Raw genomic sequence first — 13808 nt, 5'->3', positions numbered from 1 at the left:
TGGTCTACGACTAGTTGGGCAGTTATGTATTTACCACCATGCTACAGCTGGTTGGGCAGTTATTACCACTAGTCTACGACCAGTTGGGCAAATGTATATATTTACCACTGGACTGCAGCCAGTCGGGCAGTTACCACCGTGCTACGGCCAGTCGGGTAGTTACCGCTGATCAGTCGAGCAGTTGCGCTCTACCGTCGGGCGATAATCGGATGGGCAGTTATTATCACCGGACTGCAGCCGGTCAGGCAGTTACCACTGATCAATTGGGCAGTTAGTATAGGATGATTAGCAAGATAAAGGCACAGTACTGTACATAGATACGGTTAAGCATGTGAGAGTATAGAGAGACATGTATATATATATGGATCGGGTTGCACGCCGCAACATATGTTCGGATAATGTTTGATGATAAGTTAACCAGGGCCATGGTAGGGTATACAGACCTAGTAAATATTACAAGAAGATGAAGAGGTATGAATACATGTGCTAGATTTCCATCGGTAGTTCAGAAATGCCAGGTTGATTCTTATTCTTCTCATCTTTAGTATATGGCTATTTTGTTGCACTTTCCGCCTTGCATACTCGGTACATTGCTCGTGCGCGTCCCTTTGGGGGCCTTGCGTTTTATGCCCGCAGGTCTTGAGATACAGCTTGACGGATCTTTCAGTAAAGATATCATCTCAGCAGGCAGAGTCGTGGCACTCTACTTACTTCGGAGTTAGCCTGTGAGTCAGCATAGTTGCATATACATTTGCATGGGTATGGCGAGGCCCTGTTCCATCCACTTTATGTCATGTACTCTTATAGAGGCTCGTAGACAGATATGCACAGTTAGATATCTTATAATTATCTCGACTTATACTATGTTGTATCATTATTAAGGATAGCCTTACTGGCACGTGCATTCGAGATTAGTTTGAAGACGTAAGTATGTTATCTTTTGGGCTTGTGCCCCTATGGTTTATAGTACCTTGGTCCTATGTTCCTTTCGAGATACAGAAAACGTGAGTTACAGTTTGGTTCGCTCAGTTCCCGCAAGGTGCCGAGTGCCAGTCACGCCTTACCAAGGTCGGGGGTGTGACAGCCATGATGGAGCCGTGAGAACTATTACACAAGTCCGTTATGTTCCTGATCTGAAGAAGAATTTGATCTCCGTGGATACTCTGGATGAACAAGGCTACAGGTACATGAGCAAAGGAAGAACTATGAAGGTGACTAAAGGTTCTTTAGTCATGCTGAAAGGCAAGCTAGAGGATGGCCTTTACACATTGGCAGGAAGCACCATTGTTGGCTCTGCAAATGCATCTAGAGTGCAGTTATCTAATGATGACAAGGCAAGATTATGGCACATAAGATTGGGCCATATGAGCGCACGTGGACTGGAGATATTGAGCAACCGTAACCTTTTGAAAGGTAAGAAGATCAACACACTTGAATTTTGTGAGAACTGGGTTCTAGGGAAGTAGAAGAAGGTCAGCTTCAGCACTGGCAAGCACAAGACAGGAGGGGTGCTAGACTACATCCATTCAGTTTTATAGGGTCCCTCTAAACTTCCATCAAAGGCGGAAAGAGGTATCTTCTCACTTTTATTGATTATTTCTCACGAAAGGTTTGGGTGTGTTTTTTGAAGGAAAAAAGTAACGCTTTTGAAGCATTTAAAGAGTGGAAGATTTTGGTTGAGAATCAAATGGAGCGAAAAATCAAATATCTTCGCAGAGACAATGGCTTGGAGTTTTGCAGTGAAGAGTTAATGATTTCCGCAAGGTTCAGAGAATCTCAAGACATAGGACTATCAGGCATACCCCACAATAGAACTGAGTTGCCAAGAGGATGAACAGAACTGTTCTTAAAAAGGCTCGTTATATGCTCCTGCAAGCCAAAATGTCAAAAGTATTTTGGGCTGAAGCAGTTCACAGTGCTGCTCACATTGTCAATCGATCTCCAGCATCGGCGATTAACTTAGAGACTCCGAATGAGGTATGGTCAGGTGAACCCTCTAACTATTCATACTTACGAGTATTTGGGTGTCCAGCTTATTATCATGTTAATGAAGAAAAGCTTGAACCAAGGGCTAAGAAGTCTATATTCGTAGGGTATGTGGAAGGAGTAAAAGGGTACAAACTTTGGTGTTTGTCTTTACTCAAATTTATAGTTAGTAGATATGTCACCTTTGATGAATCCTCTATACTTGATCCCCGTAAAGTTTCTGTGGAGTTTTTAGGAAACGAGAACAACGAGCAGGTGGAGCTTCTGGTGGAGCTTAACATGGAAGAGGATCAAGAGACTCAGGTGAAAGATGAGTCAAAAGATGTAGATCTTAAAGAACTTGATGTCAATGAACCATACACAGTTGCGAAGGGAAGGGAGAAGAGGCAGATACAAAGACCGAAATGCCTTATAGATCAAGCAAACCTAATTGCATATGCGTTCGTAGCTGCAGAAGAAGAGATTAAGGATCTGGAGCCCTCCTCGTATGTTAGCCATGACTGAAGAGATGGAGTCTCTTCACAAGAATCAGACATGGGTCTTAGTGAAAAGGAAAAAGGGAAAGAAGACAGTTGGATATGGGTCTATAGAAAAGAAAAAGATGGAATTCCTGAAGTGGAAGATGCTAGGTTTAAGGCGAGATTGGTCATAAAGGGTTTCAGTCAGAAGGAGGAAATTGATTACAAGGAGATTTTCTCTCCAGTCGTGAAGCATAGCTCAATTCGCGTGCTATTAACATTGGTTGCACAATTTGACTTGGAGCTTCAATAGCTTGATGTCAAAACTGCTTTCTTATATGGTGATCTAGAAGAGACAATCTATATGGATCGGCCTGAAGGTTTCCTAGCTGAGGGAAAAGAAGATCATGTATGCCAACTGAAGAAATCTTTGTATGGTTTGAAGCAATCCCCTAGACAGTGGTACAAGAGGTTTGATGCATTCATGACTACACATGAATTCTCAAGGAGTGCATTTGATAGCTGTGTGTATCACAAGAAGATGTCTGGTAACTCAATGATTTATTTACTGTTGTATGTTGATGATATGCTTATTGCTGCTAACAACATTAAAAAGATAAATGCTTTGAAGAAACTGTTAAGTAAGGAATTTGATATGAAGGATTTGGGAGCTACAAAGAAAATCCTTGGTATGGAGATTTCAAGAGAAGACGGTGTTGTACATCTTTCTCAGAAGAGGTACATCGAAAGGGTTCTCTAGAGATTCAATATGCATACGTGCAAGCCTGTAAGTACACTGTTAGCTCCTCATTTTAAACTTTCAGAGTTACAAAAGCCTCAGTCCGAAGATGAGGTGGAGCATATGTTAAAGGTTCCTTATGCCAGCGCAGTTAGTAGAATTATATAAGTGTGATAAGCACATACATGTCCAACCCAGGAAAGAGGCATTGAGAAGCTGTCAAGTGGATAGTGAGATATCTCAAGGGAGCTTCTGATATTGGTCTAACCTTTCAAAAAGGTGGTGGAGGTATTTCAATTCTCGGTTATGTGGATTATGACTATGCAGGGGATCTTGACAGAAGGAGGTCCACAACTGGATACATCTTTGCTCTTGTTGGCAGTGTTGTTAGTTGGAAATCGACTCTGCAGTCGATTATTGCTTTGTCTACGACAGAAGCAGAATACATGGTAGCAACGAAGGTGGTGAAAGAAGCTATCTGGTTGAAAGGTTTAGTGGTGGAATTGAGTTTGGTTCAGTAGGAATCAACCCTTAGATGTGATAGTTAGAGTGTTATTCATCTGATTAAAAATAAGAGATTTCATGAGCGCACTAAAATCATTGATGTTAGATTTCATTTTATTCGAGATGTTGTTGAAGAGGGAACTATCAAGGTCGTGAAGGTTATCACAGACGATAACGCTGCAGACATGTTGACCAAGATAGTCCTGCTAGCTATACAAGTTTGCACACTGCAAGGACTTAGCGAGAGTACGCACAACTGATGCAACTCCGAGAGAACAGTTGTTAGGTGGAGGTGGTATGTTTAACAATGGTTTGATTCTTCTTATTTCTTACAACGGGGTTGCCCAGTAGGCTTAGAAGTTTTGGCCAGAGTTGTTCATAGGCATGCTTGGAAAAACAAACCAAGGTGGAGATTGAAAGAGTTGGTTTTTGTTATGTGATAGAAAAACTCATGTGTTGGATGATTTTCTATTACTTGAAGCCAAAGGATGCTCAATTACTTGGAGCTTGCTAAATCACTTGGAGACAAAGGATACTTAGAGCCAAAGGATGCATTGCTTGGAGCCAAAGAATGCTAAGGTGTGGAGGAGAATTGAAGAGCTCATGTAGCACACTTGGAGCCCAAGTCATTTTATGCCTATAAAATGAGAGGCAATTCTTCTTTGTTTAGCATCCCAAAAATTCATAAATCCTTTGTAGTGAGTAGAGAGTTGAGAGAGCAATTCTCTTAGGTGTAATTGGGATCTCTCCCCTTCTTTGTTAATAATATAAAGTCAACTGTTCTCTGATGAAAATAGGATCATTTTGATCCGAACCACATTAAATCTTGTGTTCTTTCTTTTACGTTTCCGCTAACAGTTTCAATGAAAATTAACGATGCGATTCTATAATACTTTGGATATGAAGTTCCCTTTATTCAACATAATCAACAATCAACAGTGTTGCAATGCCAAACTACTTGAGTCCACAATATGAATTAATCCTCTATATCCATTTTGGTCTATTTGCAACATTTTCATTCCAATACGGATAAATAAGTTGTATGTAAAGGCAAATTAGAGGCTTCTTATAACTAAAGGTTCCCTAAATCTCACACGTATCTTGAATGTGACATACACGTCTCTAACATGAATAAAGAGACTACTAAGAAAACCGGATCTAATAAAAGTGCAACAACAGAGCTTTAATCTCAACTAGTTTGTATCGCCTTTATGAATCTTTACTTCCATAATGTTCTATGCTTAGCTAAACCAATATTTTTCTTAAAATACTACAGTTATTGTTAGTGTTAAGATTTTAATGATGACAACTTATGTTTGTATGTTACTATGCAGGGAAAATACTCAAGGCCCAACAAAGGATCAAGGCCCAAGCAATTAAACACACTGCGCTAGGCCTAGAACCAGTCGGCCCATGGATAGACCAAGTTAGCTTGGTATCTGCATAAATGAGGAAGGAATCACTGAAAGGAAACTATCACTGGCAAATCAAGTACCACGAGACCCATTGCACAAGGAAAGGAAATCAGTTGAAGACAAATCAAAGAGCATTTAAGGAAAGGAGAAAATCAAGTATCAAGCTGTCCAAGGACGCAAGGAAAAGATCAATCATCATCAAAGCTCTTGCTTTATTCTTGGAAAATAAGGATCCTCAATCTTCCTATTTTCCAAGGATCAAATCTCTTGGGTTGCTTTCTCTGCTTAGAAGAGCCACGACAACTTCATACCTTATGTATAAATACTGGCTTATTCAGACGCACAAATTGTACTTTGTCTCAACCTTCACATAGTCTTTGCTCTACTTTTCATAAGCATTGTAATTCAATTAAGAGTTGCTGTGTAAACAAAAAAGAGAGGAGAGAGTTATTTTCAGTTGGTGAGACCTTGTAACAGAAAAATACGAGAGGTTGAGTGCAGACATAAGAGCTCCATTCAAACCAATCCTTTGTACCAAAGATTCACATTAAAGAGCTGCAGAGATCACCCTTGCAACCCAAGGGGACTGGACTAGGATTCACATTGAATCTGAACCAGTATAAATTTCGTGTGTCAATTACTTTCTGCATTTACTTTACAATTAGATTTACCATAGTCGACTAGGTGATATACATAGTCGACTCTCTAAAGACCAAAAAAATAACAATTCACCACCCCCTCTTGCACTTTCAGTTATTTCGATACGTTATCTCTGCTATGGTTTTAGGTCTACCTCGTCTCCTGTATGCTAGTACACGGTCAAACTATATCTGGCAACATTCTCTAGTTTTATCTCTATAGGTGCTACTTGCACTCTTTTTCCGATGGTTCCAATCCTAGATGTCAAAAATCACACCCATCTGGTTCTCTGTGGACATGATACTCTAAAGGCTTGGCGGAGATAGAATTTTCACAAAGGAGATTCAAAATATAAAAAAGTAAACACACAAAGAAATAAACGGGAATTCAACATCTGTAATATGCACATAAAATTAATTTTGACCTTGTATATATATTGTAATTTTTTAACGAAGGCGGTTTGAATGAATCCCCTTGCGAGCCTCAGCTCCGCTTGTTCTGATACCTATCATATTGTATGCTATTTTTACATCTTTTATATGCTTGAACGGCTTAAGTTGATTAGTTTATTACCCATTAACATCTTGATTTAACCTTTTGGATCTCGATGTACGTACTATATATAGAGACCACTAATCAAAGTCACTCAACTTTCTGAAATTACATAGTGAAGTCATATTTCTTTTGTTTGTAAGAGAAAAGTCATTTAACTATGTCTATAGCATTAACTATGTCTATAGCACTCAAAAGGTCGCTCAACCGACCAAATATCTATTTTACCCTCTAAATTATCAACCTTTGTCATTTTTACCTTTTAAAAAAAATATATGGTAATTTTTTCTCTTTTTAATCTATATTATGGACTTAACTATAGAACAAAGAAATTTTATTTAAAAAGTAAAAAACTGAAAAATAGTTTTGAAGCATATATAATGGTGTGATAATAAAATAATTGATTGCTGTTTTCAAGCATCTATAATGTAAATTATCAGATATACCTCCATTTTTATTTTATTTTTTTGTATCACATGCACTGAATTTTAAAAGCTTTTATTTTTTTTCATTATCAAGTGTGCAATTTTTGAGTTTGTGTTGTTATTAGCAAAATTCTTGATACAAACAAATTATTCTGAATAATTATTTTATTATTTCAACATTATATATGCTTGAAAAATATATTTTACATTTTTACTTTATAAATAAAATTTCTTTGTTCTATAGGTAACTCCATAGTGTAGATTAAAAAGACAAAAGTTGATAATTTAAAGGGTATAACATGCAGTTTTAGTTGATTGAGTGACCTTTTGAGTGATATATGTACATAGTTAAGTGACTTTTCTGTTACAAACAAATGAAACGTGATTTTACTAGATAATTTCGTATAGTTGGGTGACCTCGAAAGAAAAAATAATTTTCTTGAGCTGAGTGTCTATCGGAAACAGCCTCTCTCTCTCCCACAAAGATTAAACTCCATATTTCAAATTTGAAGTTGAAATAATGAGCTAGTTTAATAAACAAACATTTATATACCACAGGTGGACAAATTTATGAAACAAAATCTATGAATAAAGGGCTCCAAATTTGTTTGTGAGAGTATTTTTATGAGCCTGTTTCAAGGATAAAGAACTAGACAAATTAAAAGAGGACAGAGCCTTGAAAGACTCATTTATTTTGGAGTTTCAAAGCACATTTCTTGGCCCATAAATTAGAGAGGCATTAAAGAAAGAAAGTGGCATTGGATTTGATGAGAACCCACATGCATGAACATGGAAGAAATAGCAAAAACATGCGACCAAGAGCAACATTTCACATGTTTTCTTTACTACTAGTTGCACAGAGATCTTGTATGCAATTGCAATCCAAGTGACTGCATATTTTGTTACAAAATTGTTTCCATTTGTCTTTTGGCTGTGCGCCTCGAACAATTTTTTCCCTTGTGTGTACAATATAGATCCCGAAGATGGTAATAGTGGACAGTTCAAAAGCTATAATAATATGAAAAACATTTAAACGTGTGACTCACACTCTCATTCAGAATCAACTGACTCTAAATCCTAGATTATCTCTGCTAAAACATCTTATAAGAATCATAATGGGATATGTAAGATGTAATCGATATTTTGTTCTTCCACTTTGACCTAAACAAAAACTTTATATCAGTAGAGGATTCACAAAATAATGTTGATCTCTAATGACTTTATGTCCTCGTTTGCACAAGCGTACTCAGCCAAAGAAAATAATTGAACATATGTTTAAGATAGAGTTATGTTACTCTCCCATATCATATGCAGTACTATTTCTAGATTTTTTATTTCCAATCTAATCTTGGTATCTATTGAAAGAAACAAAAAGTTGCCTTTCTTAAAATTGAATTTGGGGAATCCAAATGCATTGTATTCGTTTTATACGAGTAATACATCACACGGCATTAATTTATTACTCCCTCCGTCCCAAAAAGATTGTCTTAGTTTGACTTGGCACAAAGTTTAAGATACAAATGAAGACTTTTGAAATGTGTGGTCCAAAACAAGCCTTAAATAGTTGTGTGACTGTAAATCATTTCATAAAGTTAAATTGTTTAAATATGAAAGCCACAATCTTTTTGTTACATTAAAAAGGAAATCAAGACAATTTTTTTGGGACGGATGGAGTACAAAATTTACCACCATGTTTTAAGAGTCCCACACTCGCGGGTTAAAGAGTACATGATCTCTTTATATGGACTTGGGCAATCCTCCCTCATGAGCTAGCTTTTGGGTCATTTTTTTGCGCGGATTGCCCTTCTTTTGGGGGTCTTTAAATTTTTCCCCTCATATTTGTGGTCTTTAAATTTTGCCCTCATATTTGTGGTCTTTATGTTTTGCTCCTCGCTTGGAAAGGTGGGCGAATACCTGAGGTTCTGGGTTCGAACCCCCGCTCAGGCATAAAATGAAAAAATAATTCGTAAGGCAGGACTGGGGGGCGTGTATGCCGGATCCAGCATACACGCCTTAAGGAAAAACTAAAGTTATGCGGATCCGCATAACTAAAAAGTCCGCCTCAAGGCGGAACTTTCCTCGAGCGCATAGTTTAGCGCCTGTACGTGCGACTTTTAGTTAAGCGTATAATTCAAAAGTATGCCCCAAAAGCGCACAATTTTTCCTTAAGGTATAGACTTTGCCTTATAAGGCAAACTTTTAGTTATGCCTTAAGGAAAAGTTTCGCCTTATGAGGCATACTTTTTGTTATGTCTTATGGGGCACACTTTTAGTTAAAGCATAACTAAAAATTTGCCTTGAAAAGTAAATATATATATATATATATATATATATATATATGTTTCAAGGCAAAGTCCGGTTCGGAGGGTAGCGAAATTCAAACTCTGCCTTGCGAATTCTTTTTAAATTTTTGACTGAGCGGGGATTCGAACCCGGAACCCATGGGTTTTAGGCGAAGGGCAAAAATTAAAGACCACCAATTTGAGGGGCAAAAGTTAAAGACCACCCCAAAAGAAGGGCAATTCTGCGAATTGCCCCTTTTGGGTTGAGTGAGGGCCAAGTTCCATTATTATATGGTATTAGAGTAGGCCCGCCCAATTCGTTATTACCGATGTTGGACCCCATATCCAATCCTGGGCGTGAGGTGGGGTGTTAAAAGTCTCACATCGTTGGGTTTAGCTGCCTGCCAGTAAGTTTTGTTTTGATGGAGAGCAATAAGTCCAGAAAATACAATATGGTAAGGGTGGGGTAATTATCTCAATAGAAATTTGGGTTAATACATATTTTCTCCCTTAAACTTGCAAAAAATATATATATATATATATTACTTGTGGCTGTGTACCTTAGGATTTAGAACGTGTTCAGCTCAATCCTCGATCATCTTTGTTGAAGCATCTTGTAATCGATTTTCTTTCTTCCTCTTTGACCTAGAAAAAAAGCGTTTTAACAGTTGATTCAGAAAATAAGTATTCACATCTTATCACCTATAACGATGAACTAACATCAGTAGTTTATAACAATCTCAAATTGCTAATTATATATTTTCCATTTTTTCATTACATGTTATTGTTAACATCTAAATATAACTTGTTCGATCTCCATCTTATGCATTGTCCAAAATTTCTGATCTGTCCTGAATTTAGAATTCTACTTGTGCAAAGGATGTTTAACAGAAATTTACAAGTGCTTTGAAAACAAATAAAAAGGAGTTACACAAGATAAAGAAGCTAAGGAGGAAATCGGCCTTTTCTCCTTAATGCAAAGTATATAAGAAAAGGATATCCATTATTTTTACAATATGAATTATGAAAAAAACTAAAGTCTGCAGTATCCATGATAAATCTGAACAATTCTATCAGTCAACATTGATCAGTGTAGAATTGTGTGGGCTTCTTTTTCCTTCCTTTTGACATAAGAGGTGAGCAAATTCTTCCTTTTGACACTTGATCTCGAATCCTTGCGGAGCTCCTCCTTGTCCTTGTCCTCGTCCTCATCCTCTGCACAATGGTTAAAATGCCTTGAGGTCTTTTCTTCATACAAGCCAAAACAATAATTTGTGCATTACAAATCCTTATGCACGGAAGGCGGCCCCAATTCATCAAAAACAAATACTCATCTACAACTACACAAACTAACCACTTCTAGCACCATGTCATTTTGTGTTCTTTTTCAAATTTAGCTAGAATTCTTTTATTAAATTCATTTGTTGAATAAAATTAACCCTTGGTCATTATACACTTTTAAGTTTCAAAAGCAACCACTGGAAGTTCATTCTGGAAAATAATATTGTACTCACCTGCATCATTGTAGGAAAGGACATGGTTTATTTCCGAGGTTTTCTTGAATTCTCTCAGCAAAAGCCACAAGAATAACAGTTACAATTCTTTAAATCAATGAGCTGTAATGAGCAAATTTCTGCAAACTCCATAGGAATGTTAAACTCTTTAGCTAATATCCTACTGAATTAGATTCAATTATGCTTTTCATTAGTTGTAGGAAAGAAACATGAAGGATCCCTAGACCAGCCATAAGGGGAAATAGGTGCATGGAATCTATTTGACAACTGTTTTAATTAATTTTTTCGCAACATTTATATCCATGCAATAAAAATGAACCATCAAATCTTCTTATTCATTCAGAACAAAGGCATTCAGAAAATACTTATTTTTTTACGGCTACGACTTGGAGAATAGCAAGCAAAAGCACTGCAATTGCACCCGTATAACTATATAACCTTGTGGTAATGAGAAACGAGTCTAACCTTTACAAAGATATGCTCAAGTGTCATAAGCAATTATGGGAAGTTCAATCTGAAATATAATGTTATACTTACATGGACTGAATCTATATGAGATACGAACATCCACGGGCGTGTTTCCCATGTATTCCTGTTCTTCTTGAATTCGTAGAGCAGAAGCCTTGAGTTGGTGCTTTGGGTCCTATAACTCAATTAGTTTTAGTGAGTGAATCTCTGCAAACTCAATGGGTATCCCTTTCAAAAATTTACAATCAATCACAAGGCGCTCAAGGACTGGAAAACTGTCATTTGTGGCTTTCCAGTACTCGAGATAACATCCGTAAATTAGCAAAAGCTTCAATCGAGTAAATCCACCTGCAATCGGATGCCATTCACGGCCGTAACAAGCATTCCGTTTCAGCTTCAGCACCTCAAGGTTAGGTAGCTCACCTATGATGTTCAAGTCCTCCCACCTTAGACGAGTTCCTTGGAACTTTAACTTCTTGAGCAATGCTGGAAAAGCTTTAGCAATTGGAATGGTCCCTAGTGCAGAGTCATATACCCTCCAACCAACAAAACTCAATGTTTCAAGTTGATGTAGATGGACAAGATTTTCGAGAAGTCTAGATTCTTGAAAACTTTTATTGTCACCTGCATCTCCAAAGATTTCTAATCTTTTAGCATTCCGAATCCCTGAAATAACCTCCTTTGTGCAACTACTTGGAGACAAGCCAGAAATAGTTTGTATGCTTGAAAAGATTAAGTGTCTCTCTTCACCAACAGATACACTTGGGGGATTTGGCAAATAAAGTCTTCTGAGTCCCAGATGCCTTAATTGCGTTAGTTCCCAAATTGTCTCTGAAAATTTTCTTGGTGCCGAATCATAACTGTCAACAATGAATGTTTGCAGATTCCATAACGTGCAAATTTCTGAAGGTATGCGAAAATCCCCATACATTGCAAGGTACCTCAACCAAATGAGGCGCAGTATCTCAGGACGGAAGACTTTGAATTTTATGAGGCTCAAGTCCAAGATTCTGAGTAAATTGAAATGAATAAGCACCGGTTTTAGAGTAAATCTTAAAGGTTTTATAGAGAGAAAGAAAACAGAATGAGTTCGACTCAAGATATTATTGTCTTCATCGTATGTCTGCCTCCTTATCAGATGCTGATGTCCAGGGGTAAGAAGGGCCCTATAAGAACCACAGTCATCATATGCAATGTCTTTCATGACAAAAATATTTTGGCTTTGAGCGTCTCTCATGCACATCTCATATATTAGATCATGAACCTTACATGATTTAATTTTTGATTCATCAAAACTTTTCTTGCTAACGAGAACAAGACATCGGTCGGCAAGATCTTGTAAACACTTCTCAGCCTCCACTTCGAAGTCTTTTTCCAACTTCAGAAACCCCTCAGCGATCCATAATCTCACCAATTTCTTCGCTGAAATCTCACAATCTTCTGGAAAAATTCCAAAATACAGAAGGCATGCTTTTAGATCACTGGTCAAGTGATTATAACTCAATCCAAGCACATGTAAACATTGTTCATCAGGATCATTTGTTACAAATGACTTGACATCTTTTGCAACACTTTCCCAATCTTTTATAGTCCTTTCTGATTTGGACAGAAGCCCAGCAACCACGACAACAGTTAGAGGTAAGCCTTGACATTTGTCTACAATTTTCTTCGCAAGTCTCGAACTCATCAGATGGTAGTTCTTCATCTGAGAACACAATACTTCCAAAAAGTTTCCAACTCTCATCTAGATCCATCAATCCCATCTGCAAAGAAAGATTCTCAGTACCAGCATAACAAGCTACTTCAGTGTTTCGGGTAGTCAACAGTATTCGACTCCCATTGTTCTGACTTGGAAAGCATTGTCTCAAGTCATCCCATGATTTACTGCTCCACATGTCATCCATGACAATTAAGTATCTCTTTCCCTTTAAGCTATTTTGTAGCATGTCTGCTAGCGCTGACTCAGCATCCATGTAAATTTGGTCACCTTTTGTACAACGTAGAAGGCTTATCAAGATTTCCTGTACATTGTGTTGGCTAGATACAGTAGCCCAGGCACGGACATCAAAATGAGAACGAATGTATGCATCATTGTAAACTTCTTTTGCTAAAGTTGTTTTACCAATGCCCCCCATCCCAATGATCAGGATGACTTTGAGGTCACCAGACCAGCCTCTAGTTAGTTCTGCCAGCAACCTTTCCCTTTCATCATCACGTCCCACAATATTGTTCTTCACCTTCAGAACAACTTTTTCTGAACTTGAATCTTGAACCAAAGATTCCTTTGATGCTTGTTTGCCTTTATCTTGAATCTTTGTTGACTCTTTCCATACACAATCAATGTTCTCTGCTACTTGTTGCAGGCTATGACAAAGCATCTTATGTGCCTTTTCTTTCTGCATTTCATTATTTGCCATTACAGTTTCTGTTAGTCGCAGTTGAATTGTGTGTTCAACAACATTTGCAACTTCTTTTATCTCTGCTTCCAAATCTGTCATTTCCCCAGAAACATTCCTTTTCTCAAAGTTCTTGAGAAATACTTCCAAGGAACTAACTTTTTCACAAAGTGCGAGAAATTCTTCTCTGTGGTCACAAAGTAGAGATTGCATTGGCGAATTGGATGTCAAGAGTAGTTCCATCATTCTCATAAGAGAAGCAACACTAGCATAAGCCATATCTAGCGTATTCCCGCTGGTCCTATACAATTACGACCTGAAAGCAAGTTACACAAGGTCAATGTTGTTAGAAATAACATGATCTGCAAAGTTGTGAAAAGGGAGGTAAGAAACAAAGAGAAGATCAGGTAATTCTTATAACTATCCATCC

The 13808-nt window shown here is 37.6% G+C and overlaps 1 protein-coding gene and 1 pseudogene across 1 annotated transcript; one reads left to right on the top strand and one right to left on the bottom strand.

Annotated features, from left to right (window-relative positions):
- Nucleotides 1-3213: 3213 nt before the first annotated feature.
- Nucleotides 3214-3704, top strand: LOC132032078 (secreted RxLR effector protein 161-like). The gene is made up of 2 exons (XM_059421883.1): nucleotides 3214-3333; nucleotides 3429-3704. Exons 1-2 carry the CDS (start codon nucleotides 3214-3216, stop codon nucleotides 3702-3704), a joined length of 396 nt encoding a protein of 131 aa, XP_059277866.1.
- A 7453-nt stretch (nucleotides 3705-11157) lies between these two features.
- On the bottom strand, nucleotides 11158-13657 carry LOC132032077 (putative late blight resistance protein homolog R1B-14; annotated as a pseudogene).
- Nucleotides 13658-13808: the final 151 nt, after the last annotated feature.

The sequence above is a fragment of the Lycium ferocissimum genome, chromosome 9 (genome assembly GCF_029784015.1).
Source record: "Lycium ferocissimum isolate CSIRO_LF1 chromosome 9, AGI_CSIRO_Lferr_CH_V1, whole genome shotgun sequence".
In the NCBI taxonomy this organism is placed as follows: Eukaryota; Viridiplantae; Streptophyta; class Magnoliopsida; order Solanales; family Solanaceae; genus Lycium; species Lycium ferocissimum.
The sequence above is the reverse complement of the archived record's forward strand: the minus strand, read 5'-3'. Positions and strand labels throughout refer to the sequence as shown.

Coding starts and splice junctions, on each gene's coding strand:
- LOC132032078 (XM_059421883.1), top strand. CDS start 3,214: ATGCATACGTGCAAGCCTGTAAGTACACTGTTAGCTCCTCATTTTAAA. Junction 3,334..3,428: donor AGGTTCCTTATGCCAGCGCA/GTTAGTAGAATT, acceptor AGATATCTCAAG/GGAGCTTCTGATATTGGTCT.